We start from the raw sequence: 20,910 nt of genomic DNA, 5'->3' as shown, positions 1-20,910 counted from the left end.
ACCTGTCATGAGCGCCGGGCTATCGCCGGCCGCCGCGGCGGGAGAGGAGGCGGCAGTTGCGGCAGAGCCAGTCGCCCGCCGCCCGCGGAGGTGCCGGGGCACAAGCTCGCATCCGTCCGCCGCTCCGGCTACCAGCAGCCCGAGCACCAGCAACGCAGCCCAGCGCCGCCGCCGCAGCAGCCAGCCCCAGGCTGGGCCAGGAGTCGAGGCGGGATGAAGGCGCCGAGGAGAAGCCGGGTGAAAGCGCAGCGGCGCCCCGGCCGCCTGCAGCTCGCCCGCTCCGCGAGGCGCCGCCACCGCCGCCGGCGACTCCTCCGGCCGCCCCCGCCGCCTCAGACACGGGCTCCCGCCGGGCGCCAGCCTGGTCCCATCGGCACCGGCGGCCTCCGGAGCTCTGATCCCGGCTGCGTTCATTGGTTCCGGTTATTTAAAAAAAAAAAAAAAAAAAGGTGGGGGGTAGAAAGGTACGGCGTCTTCAGGCGGTGCACGACACCCGCGCTGCTGCTGCTGCTGCGGCGAGACCGGGATCCGCTGCTCTGGCGCCGCCAAACACCAGCCCCAGCGCCCGCGCCGCCGCCGCCGCCACCGCCGCCGCCGCCGCCGCGGCGCATCCCCCCGCCCCCTCCGGCCCGCGCTGGTCGTAGTACCACGCTCCGCCGGGACGCCTCCCTCCCCTCGCACATTCGCTCGCATACCAATCCCCCGCCTCCCTCAGGCTCTCCACGGCGCAGGCGCGGCGCTGCTGTACTGCGCGTGCGCGGCATCCCAGCCCCGCCCAGGAGGCGTTCCTGGACAGACGGTAGTACCGCGGGGCGGTTGATAACGCTTTAGCGAGCCGCGAAGCCAGGGGGCGGGGAAGAAGGGGGACGTGTACCCCTCCCTCATTCACGGTACCACCGCGAGGGGGAGTGGGGGGCTACAAGGGGGCGGAGAGAAGAGTCCAGACGTCCCACATCCTGAGGGCGAGTTTCAGCCTCGTGGAGGGCAGCGAAAGTAATTGCATGGATCAGGAAAATCTTGCAATCGGAAAACAGCAGCGTCCCCGTAATTTCAATATAGGTGGGGCTTACAAGTGGCTGGCTGTTTAGACGCGGTTAGCCTAGCTTAGCGTTTTATTTACTTGCCAAACATTTCACAAAGCGCGTGCTATGTGTGAGTGTACCAGGCATTGCTCTAACCGTTTTACACATTTACATGCTATAACTCCAAAATTATCGTTACTCCCTTTTACGAATGAGGAGACGAAGACCCAGAAATGTGAAGTAAGTTGTCCCCAATATCCCACAGCTAATTCATGGGAAATGAGCGAGATTTAGCAGCCACTGAAAAGGCCTATTTAAGAGAATTTACTTTAGCCTCTGACTCTCCTAGGTACATTTACCTGAACTCATCACCTTCCCACCCCCATCCCATCGACTCTGTGCTGTATCCTGAACCGGCTGACAGAACAATGATGTAGACTTGACTTGTTTTCGCCAACCTGGAATGAAGCAAAGCTCTTGTGCACCCAAGATCTGCTCTCTGTTGTAAATCCTGTTCAGACCTGGTCTAATTGGTTTGAATAAATAAAGAACCGGAATCTCTCTCATCCAAACTAGTTGCCAGCATATTTTTAAGGCCACCTCCCTTCAAATTTAAAAGGAAGTGTTGAATGTAATGTCACTATAAATTAAAAGCCCTGGAAATTCACACGCAAGGAGGCATTCTTTCTCCCAGGGGCACAAAATTGTTTAAAATTTGCAGATAGGGTTATTAAACACGAAGATACTTTTGCTATTGGGTTTTGTTGGTTTCATTCTGCTTATTGGTTTGTTTGCTTGCTTTCTCAAGCCAAGAAGATACTCAAATTACATTCTCCTAAAGTATTTCTTAGGTAGCCTGGCCAAGATAACCACAAATACCGTTTATTGTGGAAGGGCAGATGCACACTTTAGAAAAGAATCAAGGATGTCTTTGAGGCTAAGTCAATCTATCAACAGTTATTTCTCAGCAGACTTCTTGTGGGCATAGTGTTCAGGTGGCAATTCTTTATAGGGCAACCGGGAGATTATGTTTCCCCTGCTGAAAGGCACAGCAATGAAGTCACACCAGAGTGCTGAGTGCCCACCAGAGAAGATAATTCTGCTAGGGGACCAGAACAATATAAATAACAAGCTTGTTCCTGCTCTCCAGGAGCCATTTCATTTATTAAATGTTTACTGAGTACCTAGTATGTGCCAGGCAGGGTACCGAGTGGTGAGGGTTAGGCAAGAGAGACAATTGAAAAAGGCAATTAAGTCAGCAGTCAGAGCTATGAGATAAACAGCACAGTCCCATGACTAAGGCATCTAACAATCTTTTTAAGCAGATAAAATGTACACCCATTAAACAATTAGAGGCTAATACAAGGTAGTAATCAGTTGCTAAATGGTGTAGTGCAAACTGTTACAGTAGTAACAGTATAAAACCACGAACAAATTAACAAATCACAGGGGCCAGGATTCTTTAAACAAAGATGATTTAGTATTTTTTTCTTCTTTTAAAGATAGGGTGGGTGTTGACATTGAGAGTGTACTGGATTGGAGTTTTAAGTGTTTATTCCTCTCACTACTGGAACCGGAAAGGAACTAGGGATCAGGCAAGCACTAAAAAGACCCAAGGCCAGGCAGGCCAGGGGCCAGGAATAAACCCTCCACCGCAGATCATCTTTGCCACAGGTATAGAACTTTCCAGCTGTTAAATGAATAGCCAAAATGCACCTTGCTGAACAGAGAGAGGTACGTGTCACTGTGCATCACAGCATAAACCTAAGAACAGAAAGGAGAAAATCCATTCCTTGGCAAGAAAAGCCCAACCCTAGAATTATATATGCTTCTATTTGCAAGCCAAACATAAACACAAGACTCCAAATGAGGCAATCGCTTACCTTTCTCCCCAGGTTTCCTTTCCCACCTCCACGCTTTTGTTTTCCCTTTCCTTTCCCTTGTTCTCACCACCCCAAAGCTTTCTCTCCTTCCCTGTCGCCAAATCCCATTCAAAATCTACCCTGAGGCCCTTTTCCTTGGCACTTACCCGACTCCTACAGCCAGCCTATACCTCTCAATGTCCAAACCTCATGATATGCCTTTTTTTTTTTTCAGAACGTCTTCACTGTCCCATTTTCACCAAATCATGACTTCAAACACCTGATGGGCAGCATTGAGCTCTAGAATCAGGCAAACCTGAAAGAAATAGCAATTCCACCACTTTTCAGCTGTGTTACGTGCAGACAGGTTAATCTGTCCTCAGTTTCCCCACTTTTAAATTGGGGATCCAACCATGCCCGCCCCACAAGGTTGTTAGCGGCGGCGGGAGAATAAACAGGGAAAGCCCTTGCGCGGAGCCCGGCACACAGGTGCGTTGCCATCCCTTGGGGAGAACTGGCTCTGGGCGTGCATTCTAAGCGTGTTCTTGGCTTAGGATAAACGCATCGCACTTTGTCTGCCCATGTTGTTTCATTGCATTTTCTTGCAAATCCCAAACTACTGGGCGCGCCTGCATAGACGCACAGCAGGATCCGTGCACCGGCTCCTCCCCATCCCAGAGGCAAGCCTGCCCTTCCCAAATGTCGGGCTCCCTATCTCCCTCTTCTCCCCTCGCTCCCGCACAGCCCACAGCGCGCCGCCAGCTCGGACTCGGAGAACCGGTTCCCGACCGGCGGGCGCGGCAGGGCGCCTGCGCCACCGCAGCCCCGCGCATGCCCGCTGCCTCCTGCCGGCTTCCCCCAGGTGCGCGAGTTCTCAAGCTGCTGGGTTCCGGGACGCCGCGCGCCGCTGCCCGCCCGGCTTCCGGCTCCCACTCTGTGGGCGGGGCGCCCGGCCGCCGCGAGATGGCGTCACCGCGTGGGCGGGCGCGGCGGGCTGTCAGTGGGTAGGGTGGTGGACGTGGGGCGGTAGTAGGGGTGGAGGTATAGAAGTGGGGAATTCCGGCGCCTCGCCCTCCCCACTGATCTTCTCCTTCCCGTCTTTGACTTCCCTGCGTGGCCCTGGAATGTCGGGACAGACCCAGCAGGGTGGTCCAGCCTGGTTCGCTTGCTCTTGATGGTGAAGCCCCTCGGAGAGCTGCCTTTGGTGGAAACGCTGTTAGGTATCGAGTTTTCCCGCTGACTCTCGACAGACACTAACAAGGGACTCGAAGTGCTGAGAACTTTGGAAACACCTCTAAAGTGTTATAGACAATGTGATGGCTCCATTCGATCAGTGAAGCCCTAGCATAAAAATGGGGTCCTCAGATTGTTTAATAAAGCACTAGGAATAAAAGTGACACAGTGGAAGTAACTCATTAGCAAGACCCTTGCTCCCTAAACCCAATAAAACATGAGATAGTCCTCAAGTGGTGTAGTGAAGGTGGAAAATTTTATTGCTGCTTTCTCTGGGAGCAGAGGAAGGAAGTCTTTTTAAGTGTCTTGCATCCAGGATAGGGAGTTAAAAACTCTAGATTTAACTAACATAGTTTTTTAAAAGCCACTCAACAGAAGCAAGTTAACTTTGCCCGCTAAAGCCCGGTGCAGTCAGAGGGCGTGTGGGGTGAGTCGTTTATATTATTAAATAGGATGTGTTTGCTCTATACTGCTTAATTTGAGGTGTTACATGAATATTATTGATCACATGATAACTGACAGATGCTGAAGCAGTAGGAATGTTGACATTTTCCACAAAAAGAGGACTAGAATTGTGATGGAGCTAAAGATCATAACAATTGAAAATGGTGAGAAAATGATGGCTATTATCAAAAAGACAAATAAGTGTTGATGAGGATGTGGAGAAAAGGAAACCCTGGTATACTGTTAGTGGAAATGTAAATTAGTGTACCCATTTTGGAAAGTAGTATGGAGGTTCCTAAAAAAACTAGGAATAGAATTATCATATGATCCAGCAATCCCACCTCTGAGTATATATCCAAAGGAATGGAAATCAGTATGTCAATGAGATATCTGCACTCCCATGTTCATTTCAGCATTATTTACAATAGCCAAGATATGGAAGCAAACTAAATGTCCATCAACAGATGAATGGATAAGGAAAATAGGGTATATATACACACAGTGGAATACTATAGAGCCTTAAAAAAGAAGGAAATTCTTCATTCACTGCAACATGGATGGAACTGGAGGACATTAGGCTAAGTGAAATAAGCCAGGCGTAGAAAAACAAACATTGTATGACCCCACATATGTGGAACCTAAAAAAAAGTTCATCTCATAGAAACAGTATAAAGGTGATTACCAGAGGCTGGTAAGTGTGAATGGGGGGAGGGATGGGGAAAGGGAAGATGCTGACCAAAGGGTACAAGGTTACTGTTAGACTGGAGGAATATGTTTGAGTGATCTATTGTACTTCACAATAACCACAGTTAATGTCTATTTCAAAATTGCTAAAAAGATAGATTTTTAACATTCTCACTACAAAAAAAGGTTAAGTCAGTGAGATAATAGATATGTTAGCTCAGTTGAATTGTTCTGCAATGTACATATAGCTCAAAACATTGTACCCCATAAATATACACAATTAATATTTGTCAATTAAAAATTAATTTTAAAAACGTTCATAATGTCTGTGAGTTATGAGGCAGGAAGCTGCCAAGGGGTTCCCTACAGCACTTGAAGAGATTATCTAAAAAGGAATTACCTACTTTCAATCTTAAAGTATACAAAACACCTACTTTAGAAAAAGATGCCACAGAAACATATATCAGCAAGGAGAAGAAAAGTGGGCCGTTTAAAAGCTTCAAAGGGCTGCCCACCTCCCTCTTCTTTTGTGGAAAATCCATCCAGGGACTGGAAATTTCAACTCCTTAAGTTTGAATGTATAAAAAAAAATGGCCATAAGTACACCCATCTGAAACGAAAACCCTTCGTAAGGTGAGGAACTCCGGTATTTTAGTTCCAGTAAAACCATGTCCTTATGCTAATACCTAGATAGAGGGTTGTTGTAAAGTAAAAATGATTGTAAAGGTGCCTGGTGCATAGTTAGCTATTATTATTTAAACCCTTAAGGTATGAAAAACAAGAGCTCGTTTTGAGTTGAATTGTGCAAAAAAGGAAAGTAGAAAAAAAGAATACACGAACAATCTACAAGAGCACATACAACAAAGGTACGTACACAGAAATCTTTACAGGGCCATATGCCTAAAGTGACAGTCAAAAGTTCTCTAGAAAATAGGACCCGATGCAAAGGCCCATATAACAGTTCCTTAGAGAGTAGGATTTCCTTCAACAATTCCTTCAACCCCAGTGAAGCAAAAGTGAGGGGAAGGGAGACATGAGCCACGCACAGAAGGAGGCAGAAAAATATCCAGGCGATGCACCACTGAGCTGGCTGCTCAGTCTCTCACGATGCCTCCATAGTGGAGACCACTCTGTTTTGGAACAGTGCGAGAAGAAGGGAGAGAAATGGAACTTTTGGCTCCCATCAGTCAAAGGTTTCTGCAGGAGATGCAAACTCCCCCGCACTTTTCAGTCATGCCACCTGCCGCTCCAGGCAGCTGCCAGAGAAGCCAGATCCCTGAACAGCAGTGGCATTATCCATGCATGAGCTGAGCCAGCAAGTGAATGGGTGCCAGGAGCACTCCCCACTGTCCACCTGCAGCCTGCAGTTTCCCAGGAGCGTCTACCACCTCTGTAACAAAAGGGAAGCCCCAGGGGAAAAAAAAAAAAAAAGGCTGGAGATTCAAGGCATTAACCAGGCATTATTAAAGTTGTGCCCTAAAGCAGCATGAGAGACCTGGAGCAAGGGGAACATCACATCTTGGCCCCTACCACCAAGGCAGCCACAGAGCTCAACAAGTCACGCTCCAAGGAAGATTGAAACATCCCTTCTGCAACATGTAAGGATGCTGTTATGGTGTAAAGTTCCTGGATAGTAATAGTAGCATTCAACATAAAACTATTACCAAGTAAATCCAGGGAGGCACATAAGCTGGGTTCAACTTTATGATAATGGCAGAGACATAGGAGAGCCAAGGCATTGTGAACTAAGAGAAGCCTTTTGTGTTCATACATCAAATACTGAATGCATTTTAGGGTCAGGTACTATATTAGGTGCTAAGATCAAAAATTAGTAAGATAATTTCTAGTCCAGAATCCAAGGAGCTCACAGCCATACAATAGCACCAAAAAGATATGTATTTCTTTTATTTATTTATGCTTTGTTATTTGTTTAAAAATATCTGTCACCATGAAATGCTGGTTCCACAGTCTCTGGTATAGTTAAATCATTTTAAGGAAATAGTTTATTTCAAGATGTTCTTGCCTCAAAATTTAATGTCAAGTGAAGAAATGATCTCATATTTCACATAATGTAGCTGCCAGGAGCTGGTAAAATCAGGCGTTTGTCTTGATGTGTTTATATTTACACAAAGGTGTTTCAGAATGTGTTTGCAATGAGGAAGAAGAATAATTAAAAGAGAGTTTGAGGACAAGCCTTCTGACATGGAAACGAAGGAAAACAGAAAGTCTGGAAATGTGGATGTTTGAATTACGGATGAGCACATTCCCAGAGCATTATTGTAAATACGAAAGAAAGAAGATCAGATTTTAAAAGTTGTTTCTTGGCCAGGCGCGGTGGCTCACGCCTGTAATTCCAGCACTTTGGGAGGCCAAGCTGGACAGATCATGAGGTCAGGAGTTCGAGACCAGCCTGACCAACATGGTGAAACTCCATCTCTACTAAAATACAAAAATTAGCCAGGCATGGTGGTACACACCTGTAATACCAGCTACTGAGGAGGCTGAGCCAGGAGAATGGCTTGAAACTGGGAGGCAGAGATTGCAGTGAGCCGAGATCGCACCACTGCATTCCAGCCTGGGCGACAGAGCGAGACTCTGTCTCAAAAAAAAAAAACAAAAAAACAAAAAAGTTGTTTCTCTAACTGGGACAAAGTAGTGCTATTTAGCCAAATTTATTGGGCCCGCTACTATGTGACAATAAGAAAAGAAAATGTCTGCTTTGAAGGAATTTTATATTCTAATTGGGAAGCTGAAAATATGGGAGATGAAAAAGTAAAATATATTGTATATTAGATAAGTGCTAAGTGGGTGGGGAGCCGGAAGGGGGGAGATAACTTTTGACCTGAACAAAATGAGAGAATTGTACAGATGTCTGGGGAGAGAGGATTTCAGCCCACAGAAAAGTTTTGGGGAAAGGATGTGTGTGGTTTGTTCAGAAATACCAGTGAGATCGATCTAGCTAGAGCATCTGAGAGAGAAAATAGTGGATAATGAAAGAAAAGTGATAGGGGCCAGAACATGCAGGGCTCTTACAGCTTTTTCCTCTGAATGAGTTTGGAAACCCTGAAAGGTTTTGAGTAGAATCATGGCATCTGACATATGTGTTTACAGGATCGCTCTGGGTGCTTCATGGTAGGAGCGGGGATGCCATTGCAGAGGCTGCTGCACAGTCCAGACAAGAGATGATGTAGTTTAGGCCAGAATAGTGGCAGAAGTGATGGTTAAAAGTGGTGGAATTCAGCCGGGTGCAGTGGCTCACGCCTGTAATCCCAGCACTTTGGGAGGCCGAAGCAGGTGGATCATGAGGTCAGGAGATCGAGACCATCCTGGCTAACACAGTGAAACCCCGTCTCTACTAAAAATACAAAAATTAGCTGGGCATGGTGGCAGGCACCTGTAGTCCCAGCTATCGGGAGGCTGAGGCAGGAGAATCATTTGAACCTGGGAGGCGGAGGTTGCAGTAAGCCAAGATCGTACCATTGCACTCCAGCCTGGGCGACAGAGTGATACTCCATCTTAAACAAAAAATAAAAATAAAAAAAGAACTCGTACTTCTCACAGCAAGGTACACATTTATAGACATCACTACTCATAGAAATACTGTAGTACAAAATAAATATTTAAATAGAAAATAAGGTTTAGTTTAATGGCCAAAAAGTAAGTTTATGAAGCGGAATTCAGTAGCTTGAGTTTACATCCTTTGCACCCTCCACCTGAAGTTTGAGGTATTAAGGAGATCATTTCACAGTAATAGAAAAAGTCTTTGGAACCGTTCAACCCTGGAATCAGTCCACTCTCTTTGCTATTAAGAAAGGAATTACATGTCTGTATTAGTTTGCTAGGGTTGTGTATTAGAGTTCTCCACAGAGATAGAACCAATAGGATGGATGGATGGATGGATAGATAGATAGATAGATAGATAGATAGATAGATAGATAGATAGATAGATAAAGAGGGTATTTATTAGGGGAATTGGCTCATGCCATTATGGAGGCTGCGAAATCCCATGACAGGCCCTCTGCAATCTGAAGACCCAGGAAAGCTGATAGTGTGGCTCAGTCCACATCTGAAAGCCTCAGAACGAGAGAAGTCAATGGCGTAACTCAATCTGAAGCCAAAGCCCTGCGAACTTGAGGGATTGGGGGTTGCTAGTGCCAGTCCCAGAGTCTAAAGGCTGGGAAACCTGAAGTTGTGATGTCCAAGGGCAGCAGAAGAAGGGTGTCCCAGCTCTAGAAGAGAAAGAAACAGAATTTGCCCTTTCCTTTCCTTTTTGTTTCATCCAGGCCCCTAAGCAATTGGATGGTGCCTGCTCACATTGAGGGTGGATCTTTCCCACTCAGTCCACCAACTCACATACCAGTCTCCTCCAGAAACACCCTCACAGACAAGCCCAGAAACAATGCCTTACCAGCTATCTAGGTGTCCCTTAGTTCAATCAAGCCAACACCTAAAATTAACCATCACAGGCTGCATAAAAGTACCACAGACTGGGTGGCTTAACCAACAGAAATTTTTTGTCTCACAGTTCTGCAGCTACAACTCCAAATCCAGATGTCAGCAGAATTGGTTCCTTCTGAGGACTGTGAGCAAGGGATCTGTCCAGGCCTCTCTCCTGGGCTTGTAGATGAACATCTCCTTACATCATCTTCCTGCATGTCTGTCTCTAAATTTCCCCTTTTTCTTTTTCTTTCTTTCTTCTTTTTTTTTTTTTTTTTTTTTTGAGACAGGGTCTCGCTCAAGCTGCAGTGCAGTGGCACGATCATGGCTCACTGCAGCCTCAACCCCTCTTGGTTCAGGCAGTCCTCCCACCTCAGCCTCCCAAGTAGCCAGGACTACAGGCGTGTGCCACCAAGCCTGGCTAATTTTTCTATTTTTTGTGGAGATGAGGTTTCACCATGTTGCCCAGGCTGTCTGGAGCTCCTGGGCTCAAGCGATCCACCTGCCTCAGCCTCCCAAAGTGCTGGGATTATAGGTGTGAGTCACCGCACCAGGCCCAAATTTCCCCATTTTATTAATATAAGGACACTAGCCTATTTCAGTGGGACACTGAATTAGGACCCACCCTAATGACCTCATTTTAAGTTGATTACCTCTGTAAATAAACTATCTCCAAATATAGTCACACTCTGGGGTACGGGGAATTGGGACTTCAACATATGAATTTGGGAGGGGGCACAATACAACCCACAAAATGCCTAAGTAAAGCAATAAACCTAAATCTCAAGACTGTCTTGAGGTTTAAATGAGATACTTACAGTATCTGATCCTGTACCTGGCATATAGCAGCCAATCAAATGGTAGAGTGGCAGAGAATATGATTTAACCACCAATAGTAATCTAAGTACAATCCCTAAAAAAACTTTCTACATAAGTTGGCTATAAAAAATAATGAAAATGTTACTTTCTCTTAGAGCCAACCAAATGTTGCAGGTGTGAGTATGTTTGGGTGACCCTAAAACCTGAGAAATGGATTTAGGATTTAAAGTTGGCATAATATGGATTTAGTGGTTCACCCAACAACAAGAGGATCTCCATTTATCTGTGTGGTAATTTGAAATGAAAGCTCTTTCATTTGCAAAGGGCATTAATCTTTCATCATATATGTATCAAGTGACTACTAATGCCAGTCACTTGCTGGGCATCTGAGGTTAAAGAGACAGATCACCTACTCCCAAGATATGTTCCATCTAATGATGGAGACAGATTAACAAGTATTTACAGTAAAAATGTGATATTCAGGATAAAAATAGAATGCTACATAACCACAGTCCAACTGGGGCACTAGGGAAGATTTCTTAGAGGAAATAACAGTTGAGATGACTTTGAAGGTCAAGAAGGTATTACCAAATTAAAGGCTAACCAGAAAAAGAGGAAGGAAAGACATCCTAATCAGAAGTAATATCTGAACCTTTTTAAATACATAAAGTGAAACTTTCTTACAGAAGAGTAAATATGCAGTCTTTGAAGAACAGCCATATTGTGTTCAACACTTTCATGTGAATAATTAGATAATAGATCTTTCTTGGCATTATGAGGCCCGTGTGTGTGTGTGTGTGTGTGTGTGTGTGTGTGTGTGTGTGTGTGTGTATCATTTATTTTGACACAAAGTCTTGCTCTGTCATCCAGGCTGGAGTGCAGTGGCACAGTCTCAGCTCACTGCAGCCTCAACCTCCTGGGCTCAAGTAATCCTCCCACCTCCTCAGCCTCCTGAGTAGCCGAGACTACAGGCATGCAACATGATGGCCCAGCTAATTTTTGTTTATTTTTTGTGGAGACAGGGTCTCAAACTCCGGGACCCAAGCAATCTACCTACCTCAGCCTCCCAAAGTGCTGGTATTACAGGTGTGAGACACCACACACAGCCACTGTTTGTGTATTTTAATACTGAACCACTTGGAAAGCACCTAGTACACCATATTATCTGAAAGATGTAAGCCTAAAAGCCTATTTCTATATAATAAGCAATGTGGTTAGACAGATGAAAGAAAGCTACATTAATGTGTACAAACAGGAGAAGAAATGGGTGGGACAGGATCTTTGGAGAAGCTAGCAGCTTACTGTTATAAAGTGGTAGAAAGAAGTAACAACAGCAAAAGAGCTTCTGAGAATTTGATAAATGGCATTTATTTTTGGCTGCCAGGGAGCTCAAAGCTAACTTTGCTGTAAAATTTTAATAACCATGTAGAAACTTAAACCTATGTAACAGTTTACTCTTTTGTCTCAGTGTTCATTCCTGTTCTATGAAAATGGTGGTTCTACAGATACAAGTGAAGAATAAAAAAGAAGAATCTATTGAATTTGGGTTATGTTTAGTTGCACATGTCCTTAGTACATGCAGGAGCAAAAGTGCAGTAAGCATTTAAATGTAATATGGAGAGACAGAGATTTAGTGTAAGAAATTGGCTACATGATTATGAAAGCTAAAACCCATAGTCTGTAGTTGACAAGCTGGAGACCCAGGAGAGTCAGTCGTATGGCTTAGTCTGAGGGCAGAAGAAAACTGAAGTCTCTGCTCAAGCAGCCATGCAGAGAGGGAGTGAATCTTCTTTTCCTCACCTTTTCATTCTATTCAGACCCTGGACAGATTGGGTGATGCCCAGCCATATTTGGGAGAGCAGTCTTTACTCAGTCTACCAATTCCAATGCTAACGTTTAACCAAATATCTGGGCACCTTGTGGCCCCGTCATATTAAAATTAACCACCATATCACAGTATCTTAATGACTACCAAATCCGTTACTGCAGCTGAGAGCTGGACTCATACTGATAGTGGATAGTGATAGTTCCACTTGGATGCATAATTAGCATCTCAAATTCACATGCTCAAAAACCATGCTCCTGATATTTTCCCCAAAACCTACTTCTCCTGATAGTCCCCATCTTAGTCAATGACTGCTCTGTCCTTCTTCACGTTTACCAAATCCTGTTGACCCTATCAATGAAATAGAAAAGTCATCTGATCTTTTCTTACCACCTTACAGGTACCACTCTGGTACAAGCAAACATCAACTCTTGCCTGGGCTATTGCGATTTTCTCTTAAATGCTTTCCCTGTTTTGCCTGTGCCCTCCAGTGTCTATTTCTGATGCATCTGCAAGAGGTCATGTTCTCTCTTTAAGACCCTTAAACAGCTTGGAGTAAAAGCAATAATGATCAACAGGCCCCTGCATGATCTGGCCCCAGTTACCTTTCTGACCTCATTTCCTATTGCTCTCCTTCCCATTCAGTCTGCTGGAGCCATTCACTCTCATCACCGGTCCTAGAACAAACTAGGCACAACCTTTCTTCAGGGACTTTGCATTTGCTTTTCCTTCTGCCTAGAACGTTCTTTGAACAGATACTCACAATAGTTACTTTCTAATCTTTCTCCTTCAGCTCTTTGCACAGATGTCCCTTCTCAGTGGAGCCTTGTCTGACAACTCACTTTAAAATTGTAACCCTCACATCCACCCACAGATGCTTCTTAACTTCCATGCCTGCATTGGCCTTCTCCATAGCCCTTATCACTACCTAAAATATTATAGATTGCTTGAGCTTATAATATTGTTCGTCTCTCCCATGAGAATGTGAGTTCCATCAAGGTAGGCATTTTATCCCCTGAGGCTAGAAGAGTGTGTGGTAGCATAGGCATTCAGTTACTATTTGGTGGATATTAAACAAATCAATGACTGAACACATAGATTCAAAACCCAAGTAGGAGTTTCTGCCAAAAAAAGGGGGTGTCATTCACATATGGGTGTATGGGTGGAAGCTGGAATTGTGATCAAGTGGCAGGTTACCGAGTAGAGAGAATGTACAAAAAGAAGATTAAAGGGTTGAAATCCATCTTAGGAGCAGGCAGAGAAAGTTAGAATGAAGGAGCCTGAAAATCAGTAACAAGAGTGTAGAAGGAGAACCAGGAGAGAGTGAGCAAAAAGAAGGTAGACATACTCTCAATAAGAGTGGTTGGCAGTGTCCAGTGTAGCAGAAAGGTTAAGACTAGCACTAAAAAGTATCCATAGATATTGCTTAGTTTTTAAGAAAATAAATAAATAAATGGAGATCATCTTACACCATATATCCAACTCCAGATGGGTAAAGTGTTGAATGCAAAAATTTGATAAAGAAATATAATCTTGATGGGAAATAATCTTCTAAGCTTAAAATAAATTATATAATTTACAAACTGATAAATTTGACTCCGTTAAAATGAAAAACATTCTCCATATCAAAAAGAAGCTCAAAATGAAAATGCTAAAATAAACTGTAAAAATATGTGCAATCCATTTGACAATGGGAGAATTTTTTATATTTGAAAAAGCTCTTACAATAAGAAAAATCTTAAGATTCTGATGCCTAAAAAGGTAAAAATGTAAACAAACATTCCACAAAAGTATAAATATAAGTAGTTGAAAAATGATCTACTTGACTAATGAAGTGCCAATTAAGACAATAAGATTTTTTTCTCCTATTAACAAGGTTTAAAAATATAATTATGGCATATGAACTGAAACAGAATTACTTATATTCTATCAGTAAAACTGAATGTGTACAATCCATTTTACACAGCCATTAAAAAATATAAGATATTCACAATAGCCAAAAGGTAGAAACCACTCAAATGTCCATCAACGGTTAAATGGATAAATGAAATGTGGTGTAGATTTAGATATATACACGATGGCATATTATTCAGTCTTAAAAAGGAATAAAATTCTGATACATGCTACAACATGTATGAACCTTGAGAACATTATGTTAAGTGAAAAAAGCCAAACACAAAAGGATAAATATTATATGATTCCACTTATAGGAGTGATATGGTTTGGCTGTGTCCCCACCTAAATCTCATCTTAAATTGTACCTCCCATAATTCCCACATGTTATGGGAGAGACTTGGTGGGAGATAATTGAATCATGGGGGCAGTTTCCCCCATACTGTTCCCATGGTAGTAAATAAGTCTCATAAGATCTGATGGTTTTATAAGGAGAAGTCCTTTTCACTTGGTCCTCATTCTCCTCTTGCCTGCCACCATATAAGATGTGCCTTTGCTGCTCCTTCACCTTCTGCCACGATTGTGAGGCTTCCCCAGCCATGGGGAACTGTGAGTCCATTAAACCTCTTTTTCTTTATAAATTACCCAGTCTCAGGTATGTCTTTATTAGCAGCATGAGAAAAGACTAATACAATGAGATACCTAGAATAGTCAAATTTCTAGAGAAAGAAAGTAGAGTAGTGGTTGCCAAGGTCAGGGGAGGAGGGAATGGGAAGTTACTGTTAACAGAAGTTCAGTTTGGGATGATGAAAAAGTTCTGGAGATGGATAATAGTGATAGTTGCCCAACATTGTGAATGTATCTAATGCCACTAAATTGTACACTTAAAAATAGTTTAAATTGTCAATATTATATTATTTATTTTATATTTTACCACAATAAGGAAAGTCTTGAAAAAACATAGAAGTTTACAATAACCCAGTAATTACACTTTTTGAAATGACTCTTGTAGAAATAGACCAAAATTTAAGTAAAGATGTTTATCAGAAAGTTATTTATAAGTGCAAAACAACTCTCAGAAGCAATATAATGGTAAAATAAATGATGGCACATTCCCACTAACCTGGCAGCCCCAGGACATCAGGGACCTTGGCTGTTCTTGTTCTCCATCTCATCTCCACCACCTTCCTGTACTTGACACGTAGAAGATAATTGTTAATTTCATTAATATGGTGAAACGCTATGTATGAGAATATTTATACAGGATTTTAATGATAGGAAAATGGTCTGTTATAATAAGTGAAAAAAACAGGATAAGACTTGTATATATAATTTAATTTCAACTATACAAAACAGAGGTTCTTGGTATGTGAAATAATGAATTCCCTCATTGTTTCAGCCAATCTGAACTGTGGTTTATAACACCTGAAAACATCCCAAGGGATCCTTCCACCCACACAAGAACTTTACTCATAAAGAGTTCCTCATGCTTTCTCGTAGGTTATTACGGAGAAAAGCGGAAAGTAGAAAAAAACAGTGGTACCATTAATAAAAGTTACCTGACAGCAAAGGAAAAAACAGGAAAATATTTAAATAAAACACAAAAAAAGCAACTGTATCCCCATAAAACACAGCTGGCTGCAGCCATTTAGCATAGGATCGCAGTTTTACAGACTTGAATAACTTCTTCAGCTATTCTGACAATAATGGATATTTGTAATAATGATCCTGAGTCACTAATACAAATGTCCAGTTTGTGCAATATATTTTGTTTGAGAAGACGGAGCATTCTATAACACAGTTTAGAAGGATTTTCATTACAATGCTTTAAATATTTCAAAGTTTTGGGACTTATGAAATTAAATTCTTCTGGAAAATCCACTTAGCTAGAACTTCTCATTTTCCCGATAATATTCAAGAGAAATGAAAAGCTATTTTATTTGACGATCTAAAATTCTTGTATTTATGTTGGAAGTTGGGTTTTCCTAAAACCTGGAGTACGTAATAGGTCACCTAGGATGGGGCAGAGGGCTGATTTAAAATGCAGTTTTCTCAACTCGTCCCCTAAAGATTCTAATTTAGTGGGTCTGGGATGATGTTGAAGTACTGGCACTTCTAACAGACACTTCAGATGTTTTGGCCTAGACCTGAAATAATGGAATCAAGATATGAAGACTTAATTTAGGAATTGCTGGAGAGTTACCTGCTTTATTTTATTTTAAGGTTATATAGTTTGGATGTCCCCTCCAAATCCCATTTTAAAATATTTTCCTCAGTGTTGGAGGTGGACATGGTAGGAGGTGTTTGGATCGTGGGGCCGGGTCCCTCATGAAAGGCTTGGTGCCATCCCCTTGATGATGTGTGAGTTCACACGAGATCTGGTTGTTTGAGAGTGTGTGGCACTTCCACACTCTATTTCTCTTGCTCCCTCTCTTGCCCTGTGACAGGCCTGTTCCTGCTTCACCTTCTGTCATGGGTAAAAGCTCTCCAAGGCCTCCCCAGAAGCTGAGCAGGTGCTGGTGCCATGCTTGTACAGCCTGCAGAATCATGATTCAATTAAACCTCTTTTCTTTGTAAATTACCTGGTCTCGGGTACACCTTTATAGCAACACAAATAACTGCTTGACACAAAGGTAGTTGAGGATCGTATCTGTCTTGACTTTACCAAGATTATATGATTCCGTTTTTAACTGGAAATAACTCTTGCTCTGCTATTAATAAAGTTTAAAATTTAGTTTGGGTTAACAACTTTATCTCAGATGTCATATTTACTGTTGATAAATAGTATATGCCATTAATGGTCTCCGATGTCAATGCTACATTTTACCAGATGTCTTCATGGTCAGAACCATCTCTTCTTTCTCTATTTGAGATGTTGAATCCCAACCTCTGATACCTAGATGAAGGATGGGTTATCTGTAAGACACTGGGAAAAGCATTATGTGAATATAGAAGAGTCGTAATGAAATGTATTATGTGACTGAAAAGTTTGGGGAGACATAGATTTACTTGGATGTGACATTGATATGTATGGACCTTAACCAAACAAGCATGAAGCTTTAAAAAGTGTCATGTGAACACGTTCCAAAAAATTTTTAATACAGGAATTATTTTGCAACTCATTAATTTCAGTTATGTTTTATGTTTCTGGCAGTGGAAGAATTTTTGTTCCTGCTTCTTCTCCTTCCCCTTTTCTTCTCCATGACAAGCCTGTGCTCAGAAATAACCTCTAATCACCCAGATAGCTGTAGAAACGTATCATGCATGCTGCCTGAAAGACTTGTTCATTCTTAAAACCACAGATCATATATTACCTCCTCCAAGAGCCTTTTCCTAATTGCCCAGGAAGACTTAGTTCTTCCTTTTTCTGTGAAAGAACAGAGAAAAATGAAAATGTTTCTACGATTTCATTCATTCATTCAACAATTTAGCAACTACTCTGTTACAAATGTGTGTCGAGATGATATTTCATTAAGAAAACATGGAAATAGGCCAGTCGCTGTGGCTCACGCCTATAATCCTAATCCCAGCATTTGGGGAGGCTGAGGCAGGCAAATTGCTTGAGCCCAGGAGTTCAAGACCAGCCGGGGCAACATGGTGAAACCCCATCTTTACAAAAAAATAAGAGAAAGAAAGGAAAGAAAGAAAGAAAGAAAGAAAGAAAGAAAGAAAGAAAGAAAGAAAGAAAGAAAGAAAGAAAGAAAGAAAAGAAAGAAAGAAAGAAAGATGGGGGGAGGGAGGAAGGAAAAGGAAAGAAAAGAAAAGGAAAGAAAGAGGGAGGGAGGGAGGGAGGGAAGGAAAGGAAGAAAGGGAAGGAAGGAGAAGGAAAGCCAGGTGTGGTGGTGCATGCCTATAGTCCCAGCTACCCTGTGGTGGGGGGATCACCTGTGCCCAGGAGTTGGAGGCTGCAGTGAGCCATGATCGCACCACTGCACTCCAGCCTGGGTGACAGAGTAAGACCCTGTCTCAAAAAAAAAAAGAAAAGAAAAGAAAAGGAAAAGGAAAACAAAGAAATGTAAAGGGAGAAACACACTTGAGGGATGACGTCAGGTGAGAACATGTTGAGCTTGAGTTGCCTGCAAACCCCCAAGATACAGCAGGTCTGGAGAGGAGATGCAGAATCCAGACTGAAGATGTAGTGGGGAGCCATCAGCAAAAGCAGGCCTGGGCAGAACCAGGTATACAATTTGTGGGGCCTGATAAAAAATAAAAATTTGGTGGCCTTTGTTCAAAGAGCAGGAAAAAAGTGCCATTAAAATGACTAAAGATACTAAGGTCCTAAAATATAAAATATTCCCTTTCCTCCAAGATCTCTCTTTCTCTCTCAACATGTCATGGTGAGTTTTTAATTCACTATTTAATATTGCTCTAAATAAAGATTTTAAATTACTGGCATGAATTTTACTGTTCATCTTTATATTGTGCAATGCCAGTTCTAGATGTAAATATTAGAACATTGAGCTCCTGTCAGAATCACTGACATCACACCATTCATATTTTATAGCTTGACCCCGGATGGTGTGTCAAGCTGGTCAGAAGAAATGAACACAAGCCAGACTCAGAGAAGCTAAAAGGAGAAAGAAAAGGTTCTCACAGGCACAGAGTGGGCCAAAGGATCCAAAAATACGCTTAGGGTAAGTTCAGACTCTCCCAGATGCTCTGGTTCCTGCCGTGGGACTTGGAAGTTCCATATGCACTTGAGCCTGACAGCTGCCATGCTCCCCCTCCCACCAGCCCGCATGCACCACACCTCAGTGAGGGGCTGGGAAGTCAAGTCAGGCATCTCCACTTTCCATGAGTCAGTTGTCCCAGCCCATAGCAGATGGGCAATCCCAAGGATATTGCAACCTCTGCATCAAGATGTGCTAGGGACTTGGATCACAGGTGGTAACAGGCTGACCCTCAACAAGTCATACACTTTTTTTTTTTTTTTGAGACAGAGTCTCACTCTGTCACCCAGCCTGGAGTGCAGTGGTGTGATCTCAGCTCACTGCAGCATCTACCTCCCAGGTTCAAGCAATTCTCTTGCTCAGCATCCCGAGTAGCTGGGACTACAGGCACACGACACCATGCCTGGCTAATTTTTGTATTTTTGGTAGAGAATTTTGTATTTTTGGTTTCTCCATGTTGGCCAGGGTGGGCTCAAACTCCTGACCTCAGGTGATCCACCCACCTCAGCCTCCGAAAGTGCTGGGATTACAGGCATGAGCCACTGTACCCGGCCTTATGCACTCAGGCTAGGGTGAGGACAGCCACTGTTGCCAGGCCTTGACTAGAGATGCAGGTGCAAGGACCCCAACCCTTCTTGCACCTGCACTGAGCTTCCTGCCAGGGTGGAGGATAACGTCAGGCTTGGGGGGAAGGGTTAGAGGAGGAGAGTGACAGGACCTGGGTGGGGGAAGGTGGAAGGAACAGGTGGCCAAGAACTCTTCTCAGGCTGAGAAGTGAGAAGAAGGGCAGTGAGAAGGACAGCGCTTGAGCTGAAATGCTAAGTCCCTGGCACATGCTCATTATCCCATCATATTTCACTCACAAAACATAAATTCAGAGATAACGTAAGAATTTCAAGACAGCAGCTGCAGAGCACTAACCCATGAGCATGGAGCCCTTCTGAATGTGGGGCCCAGGGCAACTGCACTGACTGCAAGCCCAGGAAGCTAGCCCTGGGTCTACAACATTTCCCACGAGGAGGAGAAGATAGAAGGGGACGAAGAAGGAACACAGGGAGCCTCAATATGATTGAGGTAGGTATGGGGGCCAGGGGAACAGCAGAAAAATGGGCAGAAACAAATAGGCAGAACCTATAAAGAACCAGGCCCAGAGGGCAAGAGAACCATAGACTCATCTACAGTACAGTCTTCTCCTCGGAGGTCTACAGTGATGTCTACTTTCCCTACAAGCATTAAACGAAAATTGAGCCAATAGTTAGAAATTAGAGGCTGGGCGCAGTGGCTCACACCTGTAATCCCAGCACTTTGGGAGGCCAAGGCAGGCAGATTGCCTGAGGTCAGGAGTTTGAGACCATCCTGGCCAACATGGTAAGACCCCATCTCTACTAAAAATACAAAAATTGGCTGGGCATGATGGTGGGCACGTGTAATCCCAGCTACTCAGGAGGCTGAGGCAGGAGAATCACTTGAACCCAGGAGGCGGAGGTTGCAGTGAGCTGAGGTCACACCACTGCACTCCAGCCTGGGCGACAAAGTATAACTCAGTCAAAAAGAAAGAAAGAAAGAAAGAGAGAAAGAGAGAGAGAGAGAGAAAGAAGAATTATAAACATTCTCATAAAAACCAAGCTTTTCTTTAAAAAAAAAAAATCAAAATATTTATCAATGCAGTGTCCACATTCCTCCATGACCAAAATCAACCAGAGACAGCAGCAGCTGCTACCTTAGAAGGGACACATGCCCACAGTTTGACAGGCTTCCTGTGACTCACCCTACGCAATACCAAACCCAGCTTCACCTGTGTAGACTGCAGCCAGCCTATGGGCATGTGAGTTTGGAGCCTCGGGTCTGCATTGCATGTGCAGTGCCGCAGAAGGTCAATCAGGAGGAGACCTAAAAATAGGTCATTGGATCTGGCAAGGAGGAAAGCATTGGTGATCTTAATGAGAACAATCTGAATGGAGTTTTGGGATGGAAGCCAGATGGCAGTGGGCAGATAAGTGAATGGGAGGTGATGAAGTTGA

General features: G+C 43.5%; 1 protein-coding gene across 7 annotated transcripts in view; it reads right to left on the bottom strand.

The window, feature by feature from the left end:
* The window catches only part of STIM2 (stromal interaction molecule 2), a 161,332-nt gene extending 157,540 nt beyond the window's left edge, over positions 1-3,792 (bottom strand). For 2 of the 7 annotated variants that reach the window (XM_034958405.3, XM_034958403.3), the window contains exon 1: positions 3-585. In XM_034958405.3, coding sequence (XP_034814296.1) covers positions 3-414 — 412 coding nt within the window. In that variant the 5' untranslated portion in view covers positions 415-585. Of the gene's footprint in view, positions 1-2; positions 586-3,051; positions 3,201-3,626 lie in introns of those variants that run through there. The other 5 variants (XM_055111261.2, XM_034958404.3, XM_055111260.2 and 2 more) reach the window with 5 other exon arrangements.
* Between the last annotated feature and the right edge of the window lie 17,118 nt (positions 3,793-20,910).

This window comes from Pan paniscus, chromosome 3 (genome assembly GCF_029289425.2).
Source record: "Pan paniscus chromosome 3, NHGRI_mPanPan1-v2.0_pri, whole genome shotgun sequence".
In the NCBI taxonomy this organism is placed as follows: Eukaryota; Metazoa; Chordata; class Mammalia; order Primates; family Hominidae; genus Pan; species Pan paniscus.
This window is presented reverse-complemented; position numbering and strand designations above follow the sequence as displayed.